The sequence below is a fragment of the Rutilus rutilus genome (assembly GCF_951802725.1).
Source record: "Rutilus rutilus genome assembly, chromosome: 21".
NCBI classification, from domain to species: Eukaryota; Metazoa; Chordata; class Actinopteri; order Cypriniformes; family Leuciscidae; genus Rutilus; species Rutilus rutilus.
Window position 1 is genome coordinate 16,185,283 of NC_140226.1, and position 24,199 is coordinate 16,209,481.

General features: G+C 38.1%; 1 protein-coding gene across 1 annotated transcript in view; it reads left to right on the forward strand.

Annotated features, from left to right (window-relative positions):
* Positions 1-24,199, forward strand: part of LOC311281327 (protein phosphatase 1 regulatory subunit 37) — a gene marked incomplete at its 5' end in the record, with an annotated part of 41,022 nt that overhangs the window by 5,383 nt on the left and 11,440 nt on the right. Inside the window, 7 exons of the mRNA XM_084394170.1 lie at positions 763-863; positions 2,953-3,072; positions 4,030-4,177; positions 9,235-9,390; positions 9,512-9,624; positions 12,329-12,470; positions 12,604-12,770. Of these exons, the coding sequence (XP_084250296.1) occupies positions 763-863; positions 2,953-3,072; positions 4,030-4,177; positions 9,235-9,390; positions 9,512-9,624; positions 12,329-12,470; positions 12,604-12,770 (947 nt within the window). The remainder of the gene's footprint in view (positions 1-762; positions 864-2,952; positions 3,073-4,029; positions 4,178-9,234; positions 9,391-9,511; positions 9,625-12,328; positions 12,471-12,603; positions 12,771-24,199) is intronic.

Below are 24,199 nucleotides of genomic sequence, written 5' to 3' on the forward strand. Positions count from 1 at the left end.
AGTGAAAAGCAACTGTACTTTTTAGCTACCACACTTTGATAAGATCAGAACTTTGACGAGCCTGTTAATTGAAATGTACGTGCCGACGCTGAAGGGCATTAGTTTGGGATTAAAATGCGCTGTCCCTTTGATGACTGAAACAGCGGCTATTGATACCAGTAGACGTGAGCTTGATGTGCGGGTCAGCATGTTCTGGCTTCCTGCGCCCTAGTCGTACACTGATGGCATCTAACTCGAAGTCTCAGTGTCATTATCTGCACATGGCAGAGGGGATTAGAAAAATGGGATTTCTGATCCCCCCTTCCTATGGTACAGTTAAGTGATTATTGTTAAAAAAAATTACAAATGATTATGCTAATGATGAATAAATTATTATCTCCCCAACATGCAGCTCTGAGCGATCTGGCTTCTCCCCGACCAGGAAGATAAGAGTTTATGAGGGGAAGGGGGCCTTTGCAACGCGTGTCTAATATAGACGGACTGCTGTGGCCATCAAAGTATTTCTCAGGGCTTTGTTTAAAAGTCATCTGTTCCTGCATAATCAGAAGCTCTTTGATTGTCTCCTCCACTGAAGGGAGGGGATCAGACGTGATCGTGTTATGTGTGTTAGTGTCTAATATGTCTCACATTTGGAGGGGCAGATATTTTGTACTCTAGGTGTATGTTAGATTATCCAGTGCTGTACGAAATTTGTCACAGCAAATGCGCTTGACACTTTGTCCAGGCCAGGGTGATACCACTTTTTTCTGATTGCTTTTCCAGGTGAACGGTTAGATTATTGCTCCTGCGAATCTCTTGAAGAGATCCTGAAATCAGTGCAATTTGATTTTATCAGTCTGCAGGGGGCTGAGCTGGAGGAAAATGTAAGTATGCATTTGCTTTTAACTCTTTTGTCCGCCATTGACGGAAATTTCCGTCATTTGTGAGACAATGCTTCCCCGCCATTGACGGAAATTTCCGGCTTTCCGTGTTTCGCTGTTATACGGTAGGGGGCGCTATACATCTTCTGAAAAAGAATACCCTGATCAAAACACAGGTGAAAAAGAAGCAGAAACATTTGTAAAATAATGTGATCATCAATATTAAACAGCACATAAATCAAAATGCCCTATTGTTACTAGGGTTGGGTACAGAAACCCGGTTCCAATAGGGAACTGGTTCCGATGTAAACGGTAGTAACGAGACCGAATAAGAACGAAACTTTCGGTGCCTGATTTCGGTGCCTGACTTTTTTTACCGCCCCCTATAAAACATCTCGCGGCACGAATGTTCCAATAATAAAACATCTCCAGTTAACCAGCAGAGCATTCATTTCGTTCGTTTGTTAAATAAGAGACGATCTAGCGCTGAAATGTGTTTTTTAAATCAAGTGATCAAAGTGCTCGTTGCCGCTGCGATCAGTGGCGCTGATACAGTGTTTTCTTTTTTGGCTCGCGCACACCGCACCGTCTTTACACGGACGCGTGCTTCAATACATTGCGGAGAGACTCTCTATTCGTTCCGGTGAAATAACAAAATATAATGCACACAAACGTGTCCCTGCTTGATATACAACCACTGATGAGCATAATCGGTTTAAAAAAAAAAAAAAAAAAAAAAAAACTGTACGAATGCGGATTAGAACCCAAAACCTCTGACACGCTTGACGGAAGTTCAAGTTCAGCTGCCAGTGTCGTGGTGGACATGGTAAGTCTAGTATTTTAATGCCAACTGCAAATCTTGCATATCAAGTATGAAGTATATCAGGTATATGAGGCTATACTGTGTGTGTTAAATATTTCTGCTCAGTGTCATTTCTCTGTTTTAAAGTAAAAGTCATAATATGAGAAGACAAAATTTTGATCTTAAGTGTTTTAGGCTACATCAGTAGCCTATTAAACGGCGCAATTTTTCATTTAATCAGAAATCAGAAAATCTTTAAAGATTTACCAACCCTAATTGTTACCAAATGAAATGTCGACCCAGGAGTGTGGTTGGACTGTGAAGCTTTGGGGATGTTGATGGACTCGATCTCGCCTACTCCATCTATGTTTTGATCATAGTTCTGAATCTGATCTGGATGTAGTCTTTGATAAAAACGTGATTTTCTCAGCTTTTTGCTCAAAATGTTACTTTTTATGAAACTTACCAATATTCAAGTTTTGCTTAAAAGGAATGCAGGAGCTATATAATACAACTTTTTTTTCTTTTTTTTTTAAGCAGAGGGTCTGGTCTTTCTTTTGACATATTGCATGTTCAGATATTCATAGGCTACAACAAAGTAGGCTACTCTGGGGGTCATGAAAGGTGAAAAAAGGCTTTTTTTTCACACTTGGTTCAATTGTTGGGTCACTAGACAGTTAACATTAGACAAAAAGTTTTCCGAACCGCAGTGTGGTAGCGCAAGTGGTAGGCTAGTGTATATTAGCGGTAGCTTCATCAGCGTAGGCTATCACCTTTAAATAAAGAAAGAAAGAAAAAGAATAGGCTAATTAATACATTATTTTAATGTATTTTGTTTAACATATATTTACAATTTATCGTTGAAAGAAATAACTTGATTTGATAATGATTTCAATACCTCTTCTTGAGTCCAGACTCCCATGAGTCTTTTTGGAAGGACTATGAAACAAAGAGCCAGGCCAGCGGCTCGAGTCATTTGTTGTGACTAACTTAGTCGAGCGCTATGTTATTGCTCGCAACAGGAATACTTGTTTTCGTACCATTATTTCGCGCTAGACGATAATTTTTATCTCCTTAGGGTTTCACACTCTGGTAAAATATGACTTTTGATGTGGCGCTGTTTATTTATCAGTGGTCGCGATCAAGCGATGATGTGCCCTGCAGAATTCGCGCCGCCGACAGCAAACTCTGACGCCAGTCAGTCAGTCCGCCCCAAAAACTTTGTCCAAAATATTATTTTTTAATGTCAGGATTCTTTGTACTTGTTGTTAATTTATTTTCTCTCATAAGGGAGCATCATCTTTGCTGGATATGTTTTTGTACTACGAATCAGCTACGCACCTCAACGTGTCCTCAAACTCAGGCATGGGATTCTCAGGTTGGCTTTCACTGTCACACCTCCTCCGACGGGTAAGATTTACTGCACATCTAATCCTACTGCCCAATGGGTCGTTAAATATAATTCAGTTATAATATGTTATGCTAAAACGTTGTTACATTTTAGTAGGCTACACTAATTATAATACCGTGAATGATTATTACACTTAAAAGAGTCTTATTTGTTCTAAACAAAATAAACTGAACAATTTAAACCATGTATTACACTTAAAAGAGTCTTATTTGTTCTAAACAAAATAAACTGAACAATTTAAACCATGTAATATAACGATTTGCATTTCTAACTCATTTAAAAAAAAATCTTTATTTAAACATTACATTTATTTCATCTTAAACTTTTGTTAGATAATACGTTATGGCAACTTGACATTTTAAATTGACATTAATTAAATAAAAAAAACGCTATGTAAACGTTGCCTTAAACCTCTAAAAATGTCATTAAGTGTAAACCAATACCTCACAGTGGTATTCAGATCGAATTGGAAGCAATGAATTGCATCAAAGATGAAAATGTTCGCACTGCTGAATAAAGCCTCATTCACACTTTGATTTTAATGGACATCATTATAGTCCTCATAAAACTCCTGACAATATGTGTTCATTTAGCAATAGCTCTAGATGAAAGACAGCATCACCTTACGGTGATGAGGACTTCAATGGTAAAAACCAAAGCCTCTTTCTCAGGCAGTATTATATGAGATCAATCAAAATCTCCCAAGAAAGGGAAAGAAGAAAAAAATCTGGACACTTTTGAAGTGGTGGACTAGGATGAAACTCCGGAATGGCCTGCAGATCTTTGGGAACCTCCCGTCAGAATTGTTTTCCGGTTTTGACGTTTCTGCTTCTGTAGACAGGGTGGTTTTTGATGAGAGAGGGTGAGACAGAGAGGCCAGTCCGCAGCGAGGGCAAAACCAGGCCTCTGAGTCTCTTTGTCTCTCTCTCTGATGGTTTGCTGTCTTTTCTCTTCAGAGTGGATGCCTGTGGAGGCTGGATGCTTGCAACATGCCTATGGTGGACTACGCCGCACAGGCCTTGTCAAAAGCCCTTCTCACCAGCAGGCTGACAGTGCTACACCTTGAAAACACCTGCCTGAGCGGCAAACCTCTCTTCACACTTGGTATGCCCAGCACACACCATCCAATTGAAGTGTATGCAAGCTAACAATAGAAGGAAGTTTGGGTGCTTGCTGCCTGAGAATATGACCCTGTGCTGTTAAATGCAAATTATGCTAACAGGTGCATTGTGGGTTAAGGGGTTAACTGCATAATTTGACTCTTTATGTGTTTGCTCTCAATTAAAGTTGGCATGGAATGGAAGTTGCGATAGTATTTTCTTCTCTATTGTGACCAGGGCTTGATATTAACACCTGCCAATTACGCTTAATTGGACTCATTCTATGAAGGTAAAAGAGTAGCAAACCCCGAGAGCACGTAGATGTGAATTTGAGAACTTGTACAATAAATATTCGTACTTGTACTTGTACTTGTACGTGAACATTTACACTCACAGCTCCAATGTGAAATCGTTTATTTCTTTTAATATCAGTCTAATGCATTAAGCCATGTTAGCGTTTCAGTGCACGCGGGTTTCGTGACATCATCACGTACAATAGAAGTCCCATTTCATTGGCTAGGCGCCAACCAATAAAATGGCTCCTTTGAACACCCCCGCTCCCGCCCCCATTTCTCTCTCGCCGCCACTGAGTTGCAAGTGCACAAGTTAGTTTTGCACCTAATATATCGCGAAAAGAGTAGCAAAAGTTAAGGCACGAAATTTTAAATTGCAGTGACAGATTTGAGAAGCTGCAAGTGCCTAATTGAGGTTGCACTGCGAATGTGAATTTAAGATTAAACGCAAATATATATTACAAGTTTGTGTCTGTCATTGTATTTCTGTGAATGGCATTTTACACATTTGTGACTACTTGTCTGCAGCTTCAAATTCAGAATACAGGTTTGTGACTATTGTCTGCGAGTGCAAATTTCAACATTCAACTTCAGATTTTTATTTTACAGGTTTTCACATTGGAGCTGTGAGTGTAAATGTTCACGTACAAGTACAAATATTTATTGTACAAGTTCTCAAATTCACATCTACATGCTCTCGAGTTTTGCTACTCTTTTACCTTCATATCATTCCCGCTGATTTTGTGCTGACACCCAAAGTGTGTGCACATAAAGCTGCATCTCAGTACTAAATTGAGTTCTTTTTAACTGCTTATTGCACTTAAACAGTCAAATACACACAAAATAATGTCAAAATGCCGGTCTTGGCGAGTAATCATGTAAACACAGTCAGTTATGTTTTAAGTGAATGTGAACGGTTGAGAAAAAAACCCCATGTGTAACAGTATAATGGATCCGTGCGTCAGATCTTAAAGTGACAGCAGCCTAATTTACCTGCTGCCAAATTATGAGATAATATAAAAAATATCTATATGGCAGTTTTTCCCCATGGTATCGATGTCAAAATTGTGGCCAGTGAAAATGCTGAGTGGCTAGTAACTTTGGAAACCACTAGTCATAGTGGCTGGTGAGCAAAAAAGTTTGTCAAACCCTGATTGTGAATAAATCATGAACAACACAGCAAACTGCATCAGTGCTAATATAAACTCATATTAGGGAGGGCCTTTTTGTGACATTTGGCTTGGTTTTGGTCTAGCGAGTGCTGTGCAATTTCCCACTGCACATTTGAGTACATTTACTCAAGGGTAGGCAGAATTTTGACTTTTGAGTACTATCACGACAGCACAACATATAGTCCCAAAGGGCGCGTTATCTTCAAAAATATCACCTAATGTTGTTAAAGGTTTTTTTTTTTTTTTTTTTACAATGCAGCAAGTGCTAATATCAGTCTACGAGTTGCTTTACCTGCTCTAGTGTGAATTCTGCAATATGTCAGTACTAAAGTACAGATAGCATGTGTTTGAAATGAGCGTTCTCCATGAGCGGCCCTGGCCAGCAGGAACAGATGAAGCAGGACAAGGGGAGGAGTGGCAGATTTTGGCCCAGTGACCCTAACAGCTAGACTGGGCTTGGATTAGATGTCGTAATCTTCTTCCTGTCACTTTACACATTGCTGCACCGATCCGTTCAGGACACTTCGGCCAGCTCACTGTGAGATGGAGTCTTTCGGCACTATAGAGCTTGTCTCCTAAAAAGGACACAGGACTACAGACACAGCTTTTACAAAGATGTGGTGGCCCTTCAAGCCTGTGAAGGACACTGTCATTAGGACATGAATTATTAAAACATGTAGATGTAAGACTGTTTTCACTTCAGAAAAATAAGAAAGTTAATTGCAAATGTATTTATTGTATTTGTGATCTCACAATTTGTTTGATCACAGTTGTGAATATCTCATATGTATAAATTTGGCTTTTCCCCTTATAATTTCCCTAAGATTGTGACATTGTATTTTACAATGTAACTTACAGTAGGTCAAAATATAATTGTTTTTACTGATGAGGCAGAAACTGACTTCCATGAAAACTTCCCCATTGGCCTATGCATTGTGTGTGACAAACAATGGCGCTAAATAACAGAGCTAGATCATGGAGCTGTCTACATGTGGTGTGTGACCGAGGTATAGTCTGCAAAAAAGACAAAACAAACTACAAACCACCTGCAAGCCATGCATTCTGCTTAAACTTGAATACATTCCATTAAAAATAGCACTTTAAAATAAGCTATTTTTGTAATGTAGTACTTGCTTACTACTTGAATTCAGTGCAGTACACTGTGTTTTCTGCATTGCTTTGACATTGCTCAATCACCACGGCCAGGGCAAACAAATCATATTTACTCCAGTTCTGAATGAGAGTTTACAATCTGAATTGAATTTGAAGAGATAAAAAGACTACACAGCAAAATATTGCAACAAAACACATCTTTCTTAAAGGGGTCATATAATGCCATTTTTGTACAAGCTAATTTGAATCTTTAGGGTCTAAATTAAAAGTTTGTAATATACTTTAATTAAAAATTCTCATTAGTATTGTAAGAAAACACTCATTTTACCTGGTCAAAAACAGCTCTGTTTTCAGCACGCAGTTTAAGTGCATGTGTCTTTAAATGATAATGAGCTTTGCTCACCCCGCCCCTCTGTTCTGTGCGTACACCGTTTGTAACACAATAACACAATAACCATAATGCGTTGTTCATTATAAACGTGGGATTATGAATTATATTGAGAACGTTGTACATACAAAACATGCCGTAATGTACCCTGAGTGTAAACCCGCATTCATCGTGAAGCGTGCTAGCGATTTGCAAAGATTAATGTAAAGGTTAATAAAACGTTACACTCACTTCTTCTTCTGGAGGTGCAGAAGGAACACGAATAGTTGGTACCGATCCTTTTTTCAGGAGCAGCTTCTTAGCAAAACCAGCTTTATACTGACCCTCGTTTATAAAGCAGTCTGGTGTGTGAAATGATTCGCGCAAACATGAAAGCATTGACGTTGATCGTGGGGAATATTCCCTTCGAAAACAAAACTCGGATTTAGGAACATCAAAATGACTGCTGTGTTCCTTATTGCACCCAAGAACAGAACACCACAATCGCTTAGATGCCATTCTGCTCATAGACAGTGCTCCAGCGTATCAACAATGACCGCGCGGACTATAATTGACAGCTCGCTCACGAGCGAGGGCGGGTCTGTGTTGAAACGCTGCTGTCAATCAACAATCGTGGGAGGGGCGTAGATTTTGTGACGTCACAAAATTGAACGGCTTGATTTGAGACGGGAAAACATATATAATAAGATTAAAAAAAAAACACTGGATGGATTTTTATCATTTTCTGATGGTTGTCCCCTTTAAGTTTTCCTCATGAATGGCATGCAGAAACATACTGTGTAGTTCAGTGTAGTCTGATTCATGAACAAATTACTCTTAAGAACTGTATCTTTTTAATGAATAATTCAAAAGACCAATTTGAATCAGTCTGCAGATTGTTCCGGAGTACATTAGTTGTTCAAATTACGTCTTGTTAAAGATACATTTTGATTGAGTTTTTTTAAAAATAAATACGATATTTTAATAAAACATTAAAACTTGCGAAAACTTTTTTTGTATATTTTCATTTATATTTTATTTTTATATTTTTTTATATTTCTATTTTATAAGTTACTGCATTTTCTTATTAAATAGTTGTTTTCTTCAATTAAACATTAATATTAAACTCAAATTAAACAGCTATTTTGCATTTTAATCCAATTCTAGGCTGAAAAACTGAAAGAAAAAGAGAAAAATCGTGGCTAAATTCATTCATCACGATGAAAGGTCAATCCACCTGTAAATGGTTTCGTATTGTGGGATACAGTCTTATATGCAGTATATAAGCAAGGTCATCAGACTATGCATATAAACAGATTGCTGTCACTGCTGTATCACCACGCTAATGTCTGAATGGAAATGGCAGCCCCCGAAAATTACTGGGTAAAAGAAAGAAAAAGAAAGTGATGTTGTAGACATAGACCATTAACAGAACCCTAGTGAAATGACCTTAAATGAGACAGAGGAGTGGAGTGGCACATCCTATGTCTTCATGGCTCTGTCTCTTTAAGCGGCAAGTGGATCCATTTGATATTTTGGGGCCGCTCGGCCGCCCCCCTCATTCTTCCCAGCGGGACGCCCAGCTTCTGATCATTGCTATCGATCGGTGGGGCCCTGATTGCGGGACTCGCTGACTCGCACAGTGGAGTCCCTCCGATCAATTCAACGATCCCCCTGTTTGGTTCCTACTGTGTATGATGACGATGTTGGCATTCCGCATGCAACCGAAAGGGTCTGATCAAATCTGCCGCATTGATTTGGACAGACAGCTCTGTGAGGCCACAGACAAAAAGCCCATGAAAGCTTCTCTGGCCCTAAAAGGGACACATAATGATGTTGACGATTAAAATGATGACCGTGATAATCACAGCGACGTAAATAAAAATGATAATGGAGTTAGTCCTATACAACCTCAAAGTTTTCAATAAGCCTTTGTTGTCATTTGGATGAACCGCTGTGGGCATTCTCAGAAATGCGTTCTTCTTTTTTCTTCCAGATTGTCTTACATGACATCTTTTGTTGTTGCACTGTGGCACACTGAGTTCTTTGGCACACATATCTCAGAGAAGGACAAAGCACCACGCTTATTGAAGATTTTTCTCAATTCTTGCCCTAGTCGGTGCTCTGAAAAGGAACATCGCTTTGCAGGAGCTTTACCTTTCTGAAAACAAGCTCAATGGCTACCAGGACTCCATGCAACTTGCAGACCTCCTTAAATACAACAACACTCTTAGAGTCTTGGACCTAAGCAACAATACCACATCTGACTCAGGTACACACATTTAGTTTGAGGCTGTATTGTGCACTTCCAATAGCACGGTTGACAAAAATGTTGTGGTTAAACTATACAATTGGTTTCAGCTCTTGTCTAGTCATTTCTTTTTGTTCCACAGGTTTGGAGGAGATTTGTGATGCTTTGAGCTTTCAGAAGACTGGTTTGAGAACGCTGATACTGAGTAACAATCACATCACTCATCGTGGCATGAGCCATCTACAGAATGTTCTGGTGAGATTTTCTCTCGGGCAAGATAATAGAGATATGTGCAATTTTAATCATTACAACAGCACTTCTAGGATTACGAAGTGTGATTAAAAAAAGCAGAGGAAGTAAAAAATAAGTAACACATCTGGTAGATTGTGCATCAGTAATTAGCTGAAACGTTTTCAAAAATGCTTTTCACAGTTTTATTTAAAGAAAAAAGGTTCCCAAAGAATGAAAGTTCTGTCATCATGTACAAACCTGTATGGAAAATCCTTTCGTAATTTAGAAGAAATCTAAAATCCACTCAGGAAGTGTCAAGATTAAAAAAAGATGCAAAAGCACCATAGCATCAACATATAGTTTTCTGACTTGTGTTTTGTAGTCACTTGAAGCCATACAATAGCTATTTGTGACTTACTATTGTGTAATTTTGTGTAGCGGATCACTGAGCCAGTGAACCAAATCAGTCTGATTCATTCACACTGGGTTTGTGAACTGGATCAGTCGAATCATTGAAAAGATCTGACTTAAAACAACGATTCATTCATGAACGAATGTCAAGATTTTCACTGTTTAATGATTACATTTGAATCTGTTCCTTACAAAAAGCTATCATGTGGCTTTGGAAATCTCGACAGCCCTATTCCTGATTTACTTTCATTACATGGAAAATAGTGGGATGTTCACCTAAGAATTCACCTTTCGTGTTCCAGGGAAGTTTCATTTTTGAGTGGGTCTATATAGAATAAACTGCAGGTTGCACATAATACTAAATACAATGATTTTCACTCAGTACGTTTTTCAGCTATTTATTCATTGCTGTTTTATCCGAGTGTGGCTTTTTATCCGAGACGAACAGTGACACTGCATGTGGCCTCTGCTGGGCTTTGGAGAGGAAGTACCCAAACACGACAGCTACTGGATATATCTCCTTTTTTTTTGTGTGGTCTACTATGCCGGAGTTTGACACACAGAGAGAAAAGAGAAGAGAACAAAAGGAAATGGCTTGTCTCATCCTCACTGGAAAGCTCATCTCTAATCCTTAATAATATCTATTCCTCTTCAGCAGCTCTGATTGTCAGAATAAACTGTACCTTTCTGTCATCTGAATGGCGATTTAAATCAAAAGCTACAAATTAAAGGCCTGCTTTCTCTTCTCTCGGCCTTTGGCGTGTTCACAGAGAATTCATTCAGGCCAAAAATAAAGCCTGCTCATTCCATTTTGCCTGTACCAATTGGGAACAGTTTGATTAAATAATAGATATGTGTTTAGAGGGCTTTTTCATGTGGTCTGTCATTAAGAAGGATAAGTAGACATCCATGCGGCCATAATGAATATAATTAGTCCGATGGCTGGTCGTGTCGAATATGACACAGGAAGGGTTGTTATTAACCTTTCTTTCTTTTTTTCCCCTGGGGTTTCTTTAAAGGCAGAAGAAGAGAGAGCGCGAATAAATGGGTTATTTGGGCAGACACAGAACTCTCTGATGTCAGCGGAACATAATTAAATCACAATGTTATCCACATTTTACAGCGGATCCTTGTCTGACCAATTGGAAATCGGATGACTGAAGTTGTCAACCATAGGCTGTTAGAATGACGCTACTTCAGTTAACTTGAAACGTTTATTATGTTAACAATAATTTTCTATATTTGTAGTGTAGTTAATTGGACTTTAAATAACTAAATGTTTATTAATTAATACATGTTTATATAGTTTGCTTTTTTAAACATCCTGTTGTTTTTCAGCCTCACTTGATTGTTTTTGTATTATTAATTATTATTATTTCTATTATTGCTTTTGTTCCTTTGATTTTAATAATATTGTATATTTATATTTATATTTATATTTATATTTATTATATTATATTGTTCTCCCAAAAATTCGTTTTCATGTCTTTCTAAACCTGAATGACTTTCTTTTTTCTGCGCAACACAAAATAAGATATTTTGAAGAATGTTGGTAACCAAACAGTTTTGAAGCCAATTGACTTCCAATGCAATGGAAATAAACCGCTGAAACATTTCTCAAAATATATTCTTTTATCTTTCACAGAAGAATAGCAAATGATGGCAGAATTTTCGTTTCTGGGTGAACTATCCCGTAAAGTTGTATTGTATTTTATTGGTAAAAAAATATACCCAATAACATAAAACCAATTCTTGACAAAGATCATTTTGAATTCTTAAGTGGTTTGCATTTGAAATGTCATTTTCTTTCTTTCTTTTTTTTATTTATTTATTTTATATTTGATTGGGCTTGTTGGTTGTGTCTTTATACATATACTGTATATGTCGATGTGTGGGTGTTTACATGCTTGAGTGTTGTAACAGTGACGCAGATGAACTGTCAGTTGATCTCTGAGCTTGTTTTTTTTAGCTGTCTGTGGTTTTTCATTTAAAGCAGGAGACTAAGTGAGCATAATGAGTGTAGCGAGCTGGCATGGTGTACGTTCTGTTATGCAACATGGCTTTTCCCTCATGTGCTCCGCTATCTCCTGCTTTATATGGCTGCTAATCGTGCTTCATAAATGACGCGGCTAATATGCTCTTGAGAGTCAATCTATTGCCACGGCACGGTGTGCGACACTTAAAGCTCTCAAAGTGACACAAATTCACCATCCATAACTGGATTCAAATGCACAGAAAAAAGGACACTTTTGAATTCTAAAAAGTGATTTAAAAACAAGCTCATCAGTTTTCTTACACAGTTTTCTGTTTTTTTCAGCCTCACTTAAAAACCCTCGAAACATTAAACCTTGGCAAAAACAACCTTGAGAACAGAGGCATTCACACGCTAAAGGAGTCCCTCATGATCAATCGCTCTTTATTGCAACTTGGCCTAGCTGCCACAGGAATAACATGCGAGGGTAGGGTTCGTAATATTGCTTTCCTAAATTTCTACCTCTTTGGCACATCCTCTCTTTATAGATTTCCTTTTTTCTGGAGTTTATTTCTGTTTCACCCTATAACTAAGCCTGCATTTTCTACCCATGGTGCCAGGTGCTGTGACTTTGGCTGAGATCCTTGCGGAAAGTCGACAGATCCAGCGTTTGGACGTACGGCAGAACCAGGTGCTTGCTGGGGGCCTCATGGCTCTCTCATTGGCCTTAAAGATCAACCGTTCACTCATCAGACTGGATCTGGACCAACACGTGAAAGAGGAAAAGGTGAGATGTCTAATAATTCTGACTATCTCAGTGTGTAGAAAAGTCATTTTGAATAATTCAAATCGAATTGAAAATAACAGAGACTTTTTGAAATTGTAGATTTTAGGACTGGAGTATCATGAAAAAAAAAAAAAAACTTGTGTAACAATCATGAACAATTTTATGGTGTGTATATAAAACGATGAAATCATTCATTGGTTCACTGGTCACAAAACTATAAGGTACATTGTAGTTTAGGGCTGTAAACGAGTATTGACAGTTCATTTTGTATACTTTTGTATGATCTATTGATGACCAAAAAACAAAAGTCAAACTTAATTTTCTGTACTTTCTTTACCCATCCAAAAAAAATTGGTGGCTACCCAGCCCAAGTCTAACTATGAAAATCCATTGACTTTGGGGCATATTGTGGATTTTACATTCACAATTAATACTGTAGAGATGTTTAAGTAAACTAAATTTTCTGTATCAATGAAGTTCAACTGAAAAGACAGAAGTTACCGTCCAAGTTAGGCAAAGAAACAAGTTGTTGCTTATCACTTATAGCTGCTGCTTCACACATCGTTGCAAAAGCCCTGAAATGTTTTTATTGCAACTTAAGAACATGCCAGAACAGAAAAAGTTAACTTGCCATCTGTTTGTCATGATTTTATCCTATTTGCATATTAAAGCGTTAATTAAAATCATGAAAGGACAGAATGCTCTCTTTAAAACAGATTCCAAAGCTTGAAACAGAATTTGATTTATTTTTTATATCAGTCATTAGTTTGGATTCTGATGTTTTACCTTGTCAATCAGTTACACCTCGAAATATATTTTCATCGATAAACGGCCCGAAAACATGCCATCTGTCTTAAATGTGTATAAATGTGTCATATTTAAGCTCAGCTGAAACAGAGGACAATGTTATTAACATTTCCACCATGATAGATTACAGCAGGGTGGTATTTAACCGATGGAGAATGAGACATTTCACTGTGGCAGTACAAGAAGACACACTGCTGAGATTTGTCTGGGCCAGGCACAACGTGGCAGAACGACTGACGATTGTATTAAAAAGCAAATCTTTCCATCAGAAATCAGTGGGTGGTCAGATCAAGTGTTCTGATTCAGTTTCGTAAAATTCCCTGGGACTGAGAAAAGCGAAAATTTCATTCTTCAAAAGAAAAGTGTGTGCGTGTGTGTGTGGCACAATTTTACATGCGCATATTTAAACGAGAGGAAGGTGGTAGGGAGGGAATGTAGGTCCTTGGGTCTTTGTTTACAACATCTGATTTGGCGTGTCTGTTGAAGCTCAAATCCATTTGATCATTGGCCTATATGGTGTTAATTTTTGATTATTTTCTGATCTAAAATATTTATTGTGGGAGTCTTAGGCAATTCAGAAAGTTGGGACCATGTTATCCATCTCTTTATCAAGGTGCTTATAGTTATTTATCTTAGTTAAGGTCATACTTTACACATTCATGAACTTTGTAAGAAGTAACAAGATTTCTCATCAAATTATTACAAGACCTGAGCAGTATACTCTTATTATATGCCAACAATTATCTATTTATGTCCATAAGGAATTTTAAGAGAGAAAAAAAAAATCTTAAAAATATGTACTTGTCTTAAAGGGGTCATCGGATGCAAAATGCACTTTTTTTTATGGTGTTTGCATATAAATGTGTCTTTCCAGTGTGTGGACACAACCACCACAGAATAAAAAAAAAATCATTCACTCCTTTATTTTTTATCCTCAAAAAGCCTAAACACTCTCAATAATCAGGCCATTTGGATTTTCTGAGCAATATGATGTCATATTGCTCAGGCTCCGCCCACGACCACTGACGGACTGTCCCGTATTAGCATATTTCCGCCCTCAGCCATTTGTATACTGACCGCCAAGGCAGCACTTTATGTGTCTTGTGTCGACACCCCCCATGGAAGAGAGGGGTGGGGTGAGCAGTTGCTCATTATCATTTAAAGAGACATGTCGCTGTGAACAGAGCTGTTTTTGAGGAGATAAAAAGGGTGTTGTTTTACACAACCATTGAGAAATTTTAACCAAATTATGTTACAAACTTTACATGAAGACTCATAAGAGTCATCAAAGAATCATACCAACTTGTGGAAAACGGGCATCCGGTGACCCCTTTAAAGCTACAGTTTACTCAAAAATGAAAATTCTGTCATCATTTACTAAACCTTATGGAACACAAAAGAAGATATCTTGAAGAACTGTTTTTGTACAATGAAATTTTGTATATACAGTGAAAGTCAATATTGTCCAAAACAACATCGGACCCCACTGACTTTCATTTATTTTGGGGTAAACTGTCTCTTTAAGACAATGATGTACAACAATGACATCATATTATTTTCTTTTCTGTTTGCCTAATGTCACTGTTGTTGTGCATGGCAGACTTAGGTTGATGCGATGTCTCTCATTAAGGATCATTAGAGATGCAGGTAGGGCTGTAGAGGGGCAGGTGGTCTTGTGGGATAGACTCCAAGTGGAACTAAGAGTTGGTTAGTGTTTGTGGTCGGTCATGGTGTCTGACTCTATGATGGCTGGAGTTGAGTGAGTGAGCAGACAGAGAGCAGGTCCTGCTCATGGGACCTCTGATGAGCTGCTTATGATGAGCTACACACACACACACACATTGCGTGGCATTGCAGCTCAGGTTTTGAACTTTTGTGAATACAGTATTTACATGGCTACAACCTTTGGCGCTAAATTGCTAATTGCTACATTTTCTTTTGAAGTTTCCCACAAAGTAATTTTCTATTTCAATTATAAAACGGTTAGGTCCAGTCTTTGATTCTGATTGGTCAACACCCTTAGCAACCACTCTTAGCAATGAAAACATAAGTTTGTTCTCCATTATTAATATTGTTCATTGAAGCTTTCTGTATTATGTAGAAGAGTATTGTGAGAGAGAGATCGAGTGACCGAGTGTATTACCTGCATTCAGATGTAGCATTTTCCTTCAGGTCAGTCCTATGTTCATAAAAAAAGAAATCAGTTTGAATGTCCGCTGCAATATCTTGTCTTTTTAACAGTTAAGGGGTTTTCCCGTGCCTGACAGCGCTAGTCAAAGCATTTGTTAGTTCAGTTGCGTCTTGTACCTGTATTCACAGCAAGTTTCAGTTCTTTCAATATAAAAGTCTTCGCTACTGAGTGACTCGCTCATAAAAACAGTCTTTGCCACCATCTAATGGCGTAATAATGTAACTTCTGCTGCTGTTCTCCGTCAGGGACTATATTTTTATAGTCTTTTTAGTGGCTTTTAGTGATTTTTACTTCATGAAAGTTGCATTGGTTGATATTTCTTGGCTTTAATATTTGTATTGTGTGGTAACCGTTTTATAAGAGCAATAAGGAACAAGAGGCTGTGGGGGACTGAAGGTGTTGAGGTTGGCCCTTCAGCCGTGACTTATTCATGATACAGCACAGCCTCTCATACCTTATTGCTTACAGAAGTACTGTGTAATGGGTATAGCTACAGTAACGTCTTTAGCTAGTCAGCTTAAGATCATTTCCATCTAAACTGGTTCTATTTCTTAGTAGGATAATCTCTCTTCTCTTTTTTTTCTTTTTTTTTTTAACCATATTCATCTGCACAGTCACATAGAGCCGAAGCACAACCAAAACAATGTTCTTCTGTAAAATGCATACAGTTTTGTTTTTTAACCGCTAGAGGGCCAAAGTTACATCGTGTACCAAATAATTAAAAACAAAATGTGTTAAAAATGCTTGTTTGGGACAAAAATAATTTTTAATGTAGCTATTTAATGATATATAGCTATATATATCTTTATAAATGATATGCTGCAGAAATAGCCTGAATATATACTACTATAACTGCAATGTTAATTCCTTTTAATTCTGTTCATGTGGAAATATGGTTGTATGCAAGATGACTTTTTTTGTAATTAAGGTTCATAATGAAAAAGATTCATAATTAAAATAGTTACTGCAGTTAATTTAATATCAGTTCAACAGTTTGTCAAAATTATGATGTTCTATGATTTTAATTGTTGAATCCAATTAAGCAAAATCATCATTGTAGGGGGCGAAACAGACGTTTTATTTGCATAAAATTTATCTAAATCTAGGATCTAAGAAATCTAGGATCTAAGAAATCTAAGGCCCTGATTTCACCTGGTATTAAGATGTGATCGGATCACAAGTGGACGACGCTAGATACAGGTGTAAACGGAGTCTGGTTTGACCTTGTCCACTTTCGACCACTTCCAGAAGTAGTCGGAAAAACGCATTTGACCGGATTGCATTCGTAGTGTAAATGCTCATGTGGTCGAATGCGCCACAAAAGACCACCTACTCTCCACCTACTGACCTAATGCGTAAACATTTTGGGAAGCGCTTTAGCCAGACGGGATTTAAACTTTGTCGGCTGAAGACCCAAGTTTGGTTTGAAGACAAAAAAACTTACCAAGCACAATGTTCTCTCACCATTCCTGATTTCTAACACGGTCTCACAGCGTTCGTCGGGGTCTTGTGGCTGTCAGAGCAGAAACGAAAGCTGCTGCTCTCCGAATGTTTTTCTGTTGTCTCCGGCCGCGGTCATAGTGTAAAAGCTTATTTTGTCCAATAGATCAAAAGACCTGGAAAAAAACATACGTTTACCTGCCCATAGACACTCCCCTCGAAGAAATCTGGACAGAGGTGGTTGAAAGTGGACAAAAGGAGACGGATTAAAACACCAGCTGTAAATGGGAATGTGTCTCCCTCGTCTACTTGTGATCCAGTTGACAAAAACGCATCTTACTACCAGGTGTAAACAGGGCCTAAGAGTCATGGGACAACAAACAAATGCTTGTCTCATCATCATCATGTGTTGCAAGTGCTACCTCTGCTTCACAGCTTCATTTTTATTTCTGCTTTTAGCTCTCCATTGCCTTCCAGATTCAGTGCCTGCAAAAAATAAATAAAAGAAAAATTGAAAGTTCTTTGTGGCCTGAACTTTAATTAGAGTATTGGAGTTTGTGAGTATTGTAATTTGTTCCATATTTTAGTGATACTTTCACAGTATCTTCTCCCATCAACTTCACATGGTTGTAGGGCATGAAAATAACAGCCGTATATAGAAAAGCAGTCAAGTGTCATATGTTCATCAAAGCTAAACCAAATCACACTCTCACATCTCTCTCTTTCTTTGCATCTGCTCTCACTGCCATGGAAAAAAAAATAGCACTTGTCACCAATATCTTGTTGTAGAAGTCAGTCTGCTTAGAAACTAGACTCTATGTACTCACTAGACTATATTTAATTTGATGTGAACAAAAAGCATGAAGCATACAGTATGTTGCACTATTGTGTGAAAACATCTAATCTTTAGCGGTCTTTAATAATGTTTTTTGAGTATTTTGTCAGATGTATGACATACTAAACAGACTATATCTGCTTCCCTCACAGACTTGTTTTCATTTGTGTTAAATTAAATACGGCATCTAATTGACGTAGCATTCAAAGTGACCTTTCTACTGTCCTTAATTATTGCTGTCCAAGATCCCGTCCGCTGTTAAAACTTGGTCAGATCTTGCAAGATAAACTTTTACCCTTTCGCCATCCAAACTTTGAGGTGAAATCATCTTTGCGGTTTCGAAATAAACCTTCTGTCTCTTTGCATTCACAATCCACACGCAGTCTTGCTCATTTCCTGATATAGTTTTGGGGGCAAAACAGGCATATTTGCCAGCTGTGTAATTTACTGTGGCACTCATTTGCATATTAAAGCATTAATTAGCTCCTCTGAGCGAGAGAGAGGGAATAGTGTAATCATTGGACGTGTAGTCGCGGGGGACGAGTCTGTGTTTGGGTCTGGGGGGAGGCCGAGAGGAGAGCGCGGGAGTCTCTGGGTGCTTGTGTTGACCATGCGGCGCGTGCTTGTCGGCTTTGTGTTTTTTTTTTTTTCTCTTCCCCGCCGGAGGGTGGATGAGGAGGTTGCGCTGCTCAGTTTTCCAGCTTTTTCCAGACCCTTTGAAGTGTCACACATGATCTGTCTCCGTGTCATTTTAATGGCTTTACTCTCCCCCGTCAGTGCAGTCAGAGGTGCGACCAACAGTTTCACAGGAAGTAGAGGTTGTTGTTGTTGTTGTTGTTGTTGTTGTTGTTGGTTTTTTTTCATCCTCTTTTCCATTTGAGGGTGCAAAGGGGGGGTGGGGGTTGAGGATTGTGGTGAGAGCATATGAAAAACAAACTGATGAGATGCAAAGGCCTTTTTTGAGGTTGTGGTGGCAGAGTTTGTGGCGACAGTACAAAATGGACACAAATCATGTGATGATATCAAATGCATATGAAGTGACTTGGAACATGACACTCAATCTTATTAGTAATATTTCAATGAGTGAATATTCTAACTTTTGGACTTTTGGTCTCTAAACACACACACACACACACGCACGCTCGCACACACACACACACACACACACACACACACACACACACACACACAGACAGAGCTCAACAGTAAGTTGACAGAAAAGTCACTGAAAATGTTACATTCCAATCACTGCATTGTGATTGTCTTTAAAGTGTCAGTAAGAATGTTTTGAAAACTACAAAACCAAGGAGTAATCAATAATCATATTCCATTGTTTTTCAGCAAAGGTGTGTTTATAAATTTATGTAGTTACATTATAGCTATATAATTTACAGCTGCTTGCTTATTAACATTTTTGTAATTTTGTAAAATAATAATAAATATATAAATAATAAATGTACACTAATATTGAGGTTGGTCATATTTTTAAATGTTTGGAAAAGACTCCCCAAGGCTGTTTGTATATATGATCAAAAATACAATAAAACTGTAATATTCTGAAATATTATTATGTAACTTAAAATGACTGTTTAAATGTATGAATTTCTATATTTTATTTATATCTGGAATGGCAAATTTTCAGTCTTCAGTGTCACATGATCCTTCAGAAATCATTCTAATATGCTGATTTTGTGCTCAAGAAACATTTATTATTATCAATGTTGAAACCAATTTGTGCTGCTTAATATACTTTTTTTTTTTTTTTTGCAAACTGATATTTTTTGAAGATTCTTTGATGACTAGAAGGTCAAGTAAGAAAAGAAACCTTATGAATATATTTACTGTCACTTTTGATCAATTAAAGGCTACTTTCTAAATATTAATGTACTCTGTAGTGTTCATATAAATATATAATTTTATCTTTAAAATACACAGGTAAAAATAAAAACTGGTCATTCTTTTGTGGTGGTTCCAGTGAAAATGATGGCAGTAAATTTCAGAACTACTGGCCTGAAAATTTTTAATTCTGTCATCAATTATTCACCTTTATTTTGTTTCAAACCCATGTGTCTTTCCTCAGTGAGATAACTTATCACCATATCTGAACCGAATACAATTTTTTAGAGCTCTGTCAGAGAGGAAAACGTAAATTCTAGGGTGAACTATCCGTTTGAATCCCTATACTAATGTATAAGGTCACCACTGTACGTGTCCATATACTGTAGACAGGTGGGGTAAACGTACAGTAAAGTTTGAGAAGCCCTTGCTTCAGTGGTTCTTTGTTTAGCTGTCTCAGAAGCCTTTGCCTGGAACACATTGGCTCATATTTTGATGGGACTGGATGCTATCTTTTCCCTCTACTCCACTAGAAATGGCCCATTGGATGAGTTGGTCCATCAGAATTTCAGAATCTCCCTCTGGGCATGTCCACCAACTCCATGCTCAAGCGCCCTGTGTCACCAGTCAACCACATTGAAGGCTCATCTGAATATCATGAAACCCGTGAGTTACTGCCTTTATCAGAAGGGCTTTGGCCAGGAGAATCTTCTTTTCCCTTTCAAACAAACAGGAGAGCAGTGCCATGGCCTGCATGTGAATATGGATTATCTATTAGGTCTTTGTTGGTGTGCAGCACTCCGCTCTTTCTATTTTCTGTTTTCTGTTTACAACTTCAACAGTTGAGTTGAACACTTTTTTGTTTTGCACATGAATGAAGCTTTTAAATTATTCTTAGGTCTATAGACTATTGACAACCAGTCCTAAATAATGAGAGATTAAAGGTTAACAAGGTTAACAGTTTTGTTTTTCACGCCGCCCTCATGGCCAATGAGTCTTATTGTCTTGTAGTGATGTATAAAGTCAAGTTGTCTAGCTGATATTGCCATTTAATCAACAGTATAATAATAAACATTCATTTAATATTGAGCAACTTATTACAATATTGAGTAACTACCTTATGCAGTTTGTCTATTTTTGCTCCGCAAATGAGAATAGTATCAATCGAGCCCCAGCGAAACACAGCAACACACAGCACTGGCATTTAGTGAATGGATCAGTGTTTTTTAACAATTCAATTGAATGAACGATTCATGACTCACCGATCAGCCTTTTTAAGTCTACAAGCAAAACACATTTGTTGTGTTCAGTTCATGAATTAATCCGTTTTTTTAGAACGAATCATTTGAATGAATGGTTTAATAACTCTCCAAAGCACGACCAGCCCTTGCATGTCTACAGGTAAGACATATTAATGGTGTTTAATTCATAAATGAATCAGTCTTTTTCAATGAATCATGACTCACCTAAGCCAGAACAATCTTAGATACGTCTCTAAGTAACACATAAAAGTGTTTCATTCAGGAATGAATCTTTGTTGTAAATCAGTTGAGTAATTGATTCAATTACTCATCTAAGGATGATCAACTCTTTCTCGTATCAGTGTTTTTTTGTTTCTAAACTGATCAATGTTTTGAACGAATTGGTTGATTCACTCATAGGGTACGTTTACACGACAACGATATGCTTAAAAAGGAGAAGTTTTTCCTTTCAGTTTTCCGCGTACAGACAACACCATTGTCAAAACGATCACCATTCACACGGATCCGCGAAAACGACTAAAAACGCTGTATTCTGTTGCCAGGCCATTAGATGGCGATGAAACACTAGACTGAACACATAATATGCATGTGCATGATGTCATCGTCTTCAGAGATTCGCGTTTTTGTTGTTTACATGGAGATCGTTTTCAAAAACGTGCAATTTGAAACCCATTTTCAAAAGTTTGCGTTTTCAGGCACCCAAATCGCTGTTGTCTTGTAAATGAACGGCCAAAACGCATAAAAAGTTTTACGTAGTTTTAGTAGTTGAAAATGGTGTTGTGTTAACAGCCTCATAATGTGGACGATTGTTGCCACCTACAGGTGTAACGATGTAACTTGCATCACTGAATAATACCCATTACTCACCGATGTACAGCCTAACAAAAAAGCATTTTAATGGCAATTGTGATAATCAAAATGAATAATAATGAATACAGTATCAAGAAAAGTAATCAGTTTTGTCATAACTGTACTGTGCAGCCCTAGCTCTGCATACTAGTGTAAAAGTCTTGTAGTGCCCTCCTTTTCACTCTATCTTACCCTCTCTGGCTAATCATCAGAGGTGAAGATGACCTATAAACACTGATAAACAATCAATATTTTTTTCTTTAATATGCATTTAACACACCTCTAATGCTTCCAGTAAAGCTCATTTTGTATATGGATATTTAATTGGTTTATACAGGTGAACTCAGGGCGTGTCACAAAAAACACTCATCACAAATCAAGTTTTCTGGCTAATGTCTTTATATATATTATATATCTCCATGTGGTGGGACATGTGTGTCAATGACAAGCCGCCATGAATCAATTCAAGCAGGATTACAACAGGATTATGGTCGACCAATGTGTTAAAAATAATATAATATAATAAAATGAAATGAAATTCTTTAATTATTATTAAATTAAATTAAATTATTATTTATAGTAGTTCACGCAAAACTAAAATTCTGTCTTCATTTACATGTTGTTCCTCATGTTGTTCTCAACCAGTAGGACTTACTCACTTCTGTTCAAAAGAAGACAAAAAGTCTAAGTCTGTCTGTCTATCTATCTATCTATCTATCTATCTATCTATCTATCTATCTATCTATCTATCTATCTATCTATCTATCTATCTATCTATCTATCTATCTATCTATCTATCTATCTATCTATCTATCTATCTATCTATCTATCTATCTATCTATCTATGCATTTTGTATGTGTAGACCACAGGAGCCCTCTATTTGTCCTCTTGTCCCTGTGACTGGAGTGACGGGGCAGTAGTGTGTTTGGCCACTAAAATCAGGGGGAGGGGTGGGATGAGGTGGGCAGGGCACCGCCTGTCCCCGTCCTCATCTCTTTCACACCGGCATGGGCTGCCTGGGCTCCATGGAGGGGAGATAATTGGATTTGTTGTCACCTCCAGTTGCTGCCAGGAGCGGGCGTCTGCTCCGGTTAGCGATGAAGACATCATCGTGACAGGGACCCTGGGAGAGGATCAGCTGGTGTGGTGGGCACCACTATCGATGCTCTAGAACTGCCATGTCCAAGCGGGCAGGCGTTGGCCAGCTGTTTCCCTGCCCGTGACTTCAGGCCAGGGCAAAGAAAGAGCTCCAGATTCAATGGAGAGGGGGGGGGAGAGAAAGGAGAAGTTGACCTCTGGCCGGATAGCGCTAGATGTTAAGGTTTGAGTTGTGCCATGTTCCCCTGCGGTTCCTGCGTAAGGGTTTTAGGCCCAGGCCAGGGAATCATGCCACAGCAGACAAGCGTGGCGGACAACCAGGGATGGCACCTGCTTGGCGTGAGTGTGAGGTAATGATGGGCTCACAGGTGAACGGCCCCAGAGGTAATCAGTAATTAACTCACAACTACTCCATCACCACAGCTTTGGGTCTGAACCGAGTACCCCTGCCATGTCCTACAGACATTAATGCCCTCCAAACACTCTTTGCACATGCTCCGACGACATCAGGTTGTTTATTTTTTGTATATGCTATCAGTTGTTTGAATATGTTTAGCTTTTTTTTGTTTTATTAGGAGTCTATTTGCAAGACTCTGTCCAGAAAGGAAAGTGTGTCAGCAAGGGCTTCTAGTCTTATTTTTAAAGCTTCAGTCTTGGAGAAAAAAAAAAAAAAACCTTTCCACCTGTGTAAGAACTTTTTTGAAGGGACTTTTGAAAGATCGTCTCTGTTCTGACTTCAGTGAAGAGCTGTTCAGTGGCTACAGTGGAACGGCAAGGTGAATTAGATTTATACCTGGAAGTCCTGCCACTGTCTGACTGACCTCCAGTCAGAAATCCATGCATGCTGTTTTCCATTTTCCTGTTGAACCAGTGCAAGCCTATACATATCCATTCAGTAAGCGCACAGTTAGCTGTCATTTAAACACTGGCAGATGGAGATGGCACAATAGTGTCCTTAGAAGTCCTCACAGTGTATTTGGCCATATTAAGTCAATTCAAAATATAGGGAGTGTATGTGTTTAGTCCATATGGCACTGCAGACAATATTGACATATCACTGCACACAAAGTTGTAAATTTAAATATATATATATATATATCATTTTAGTAA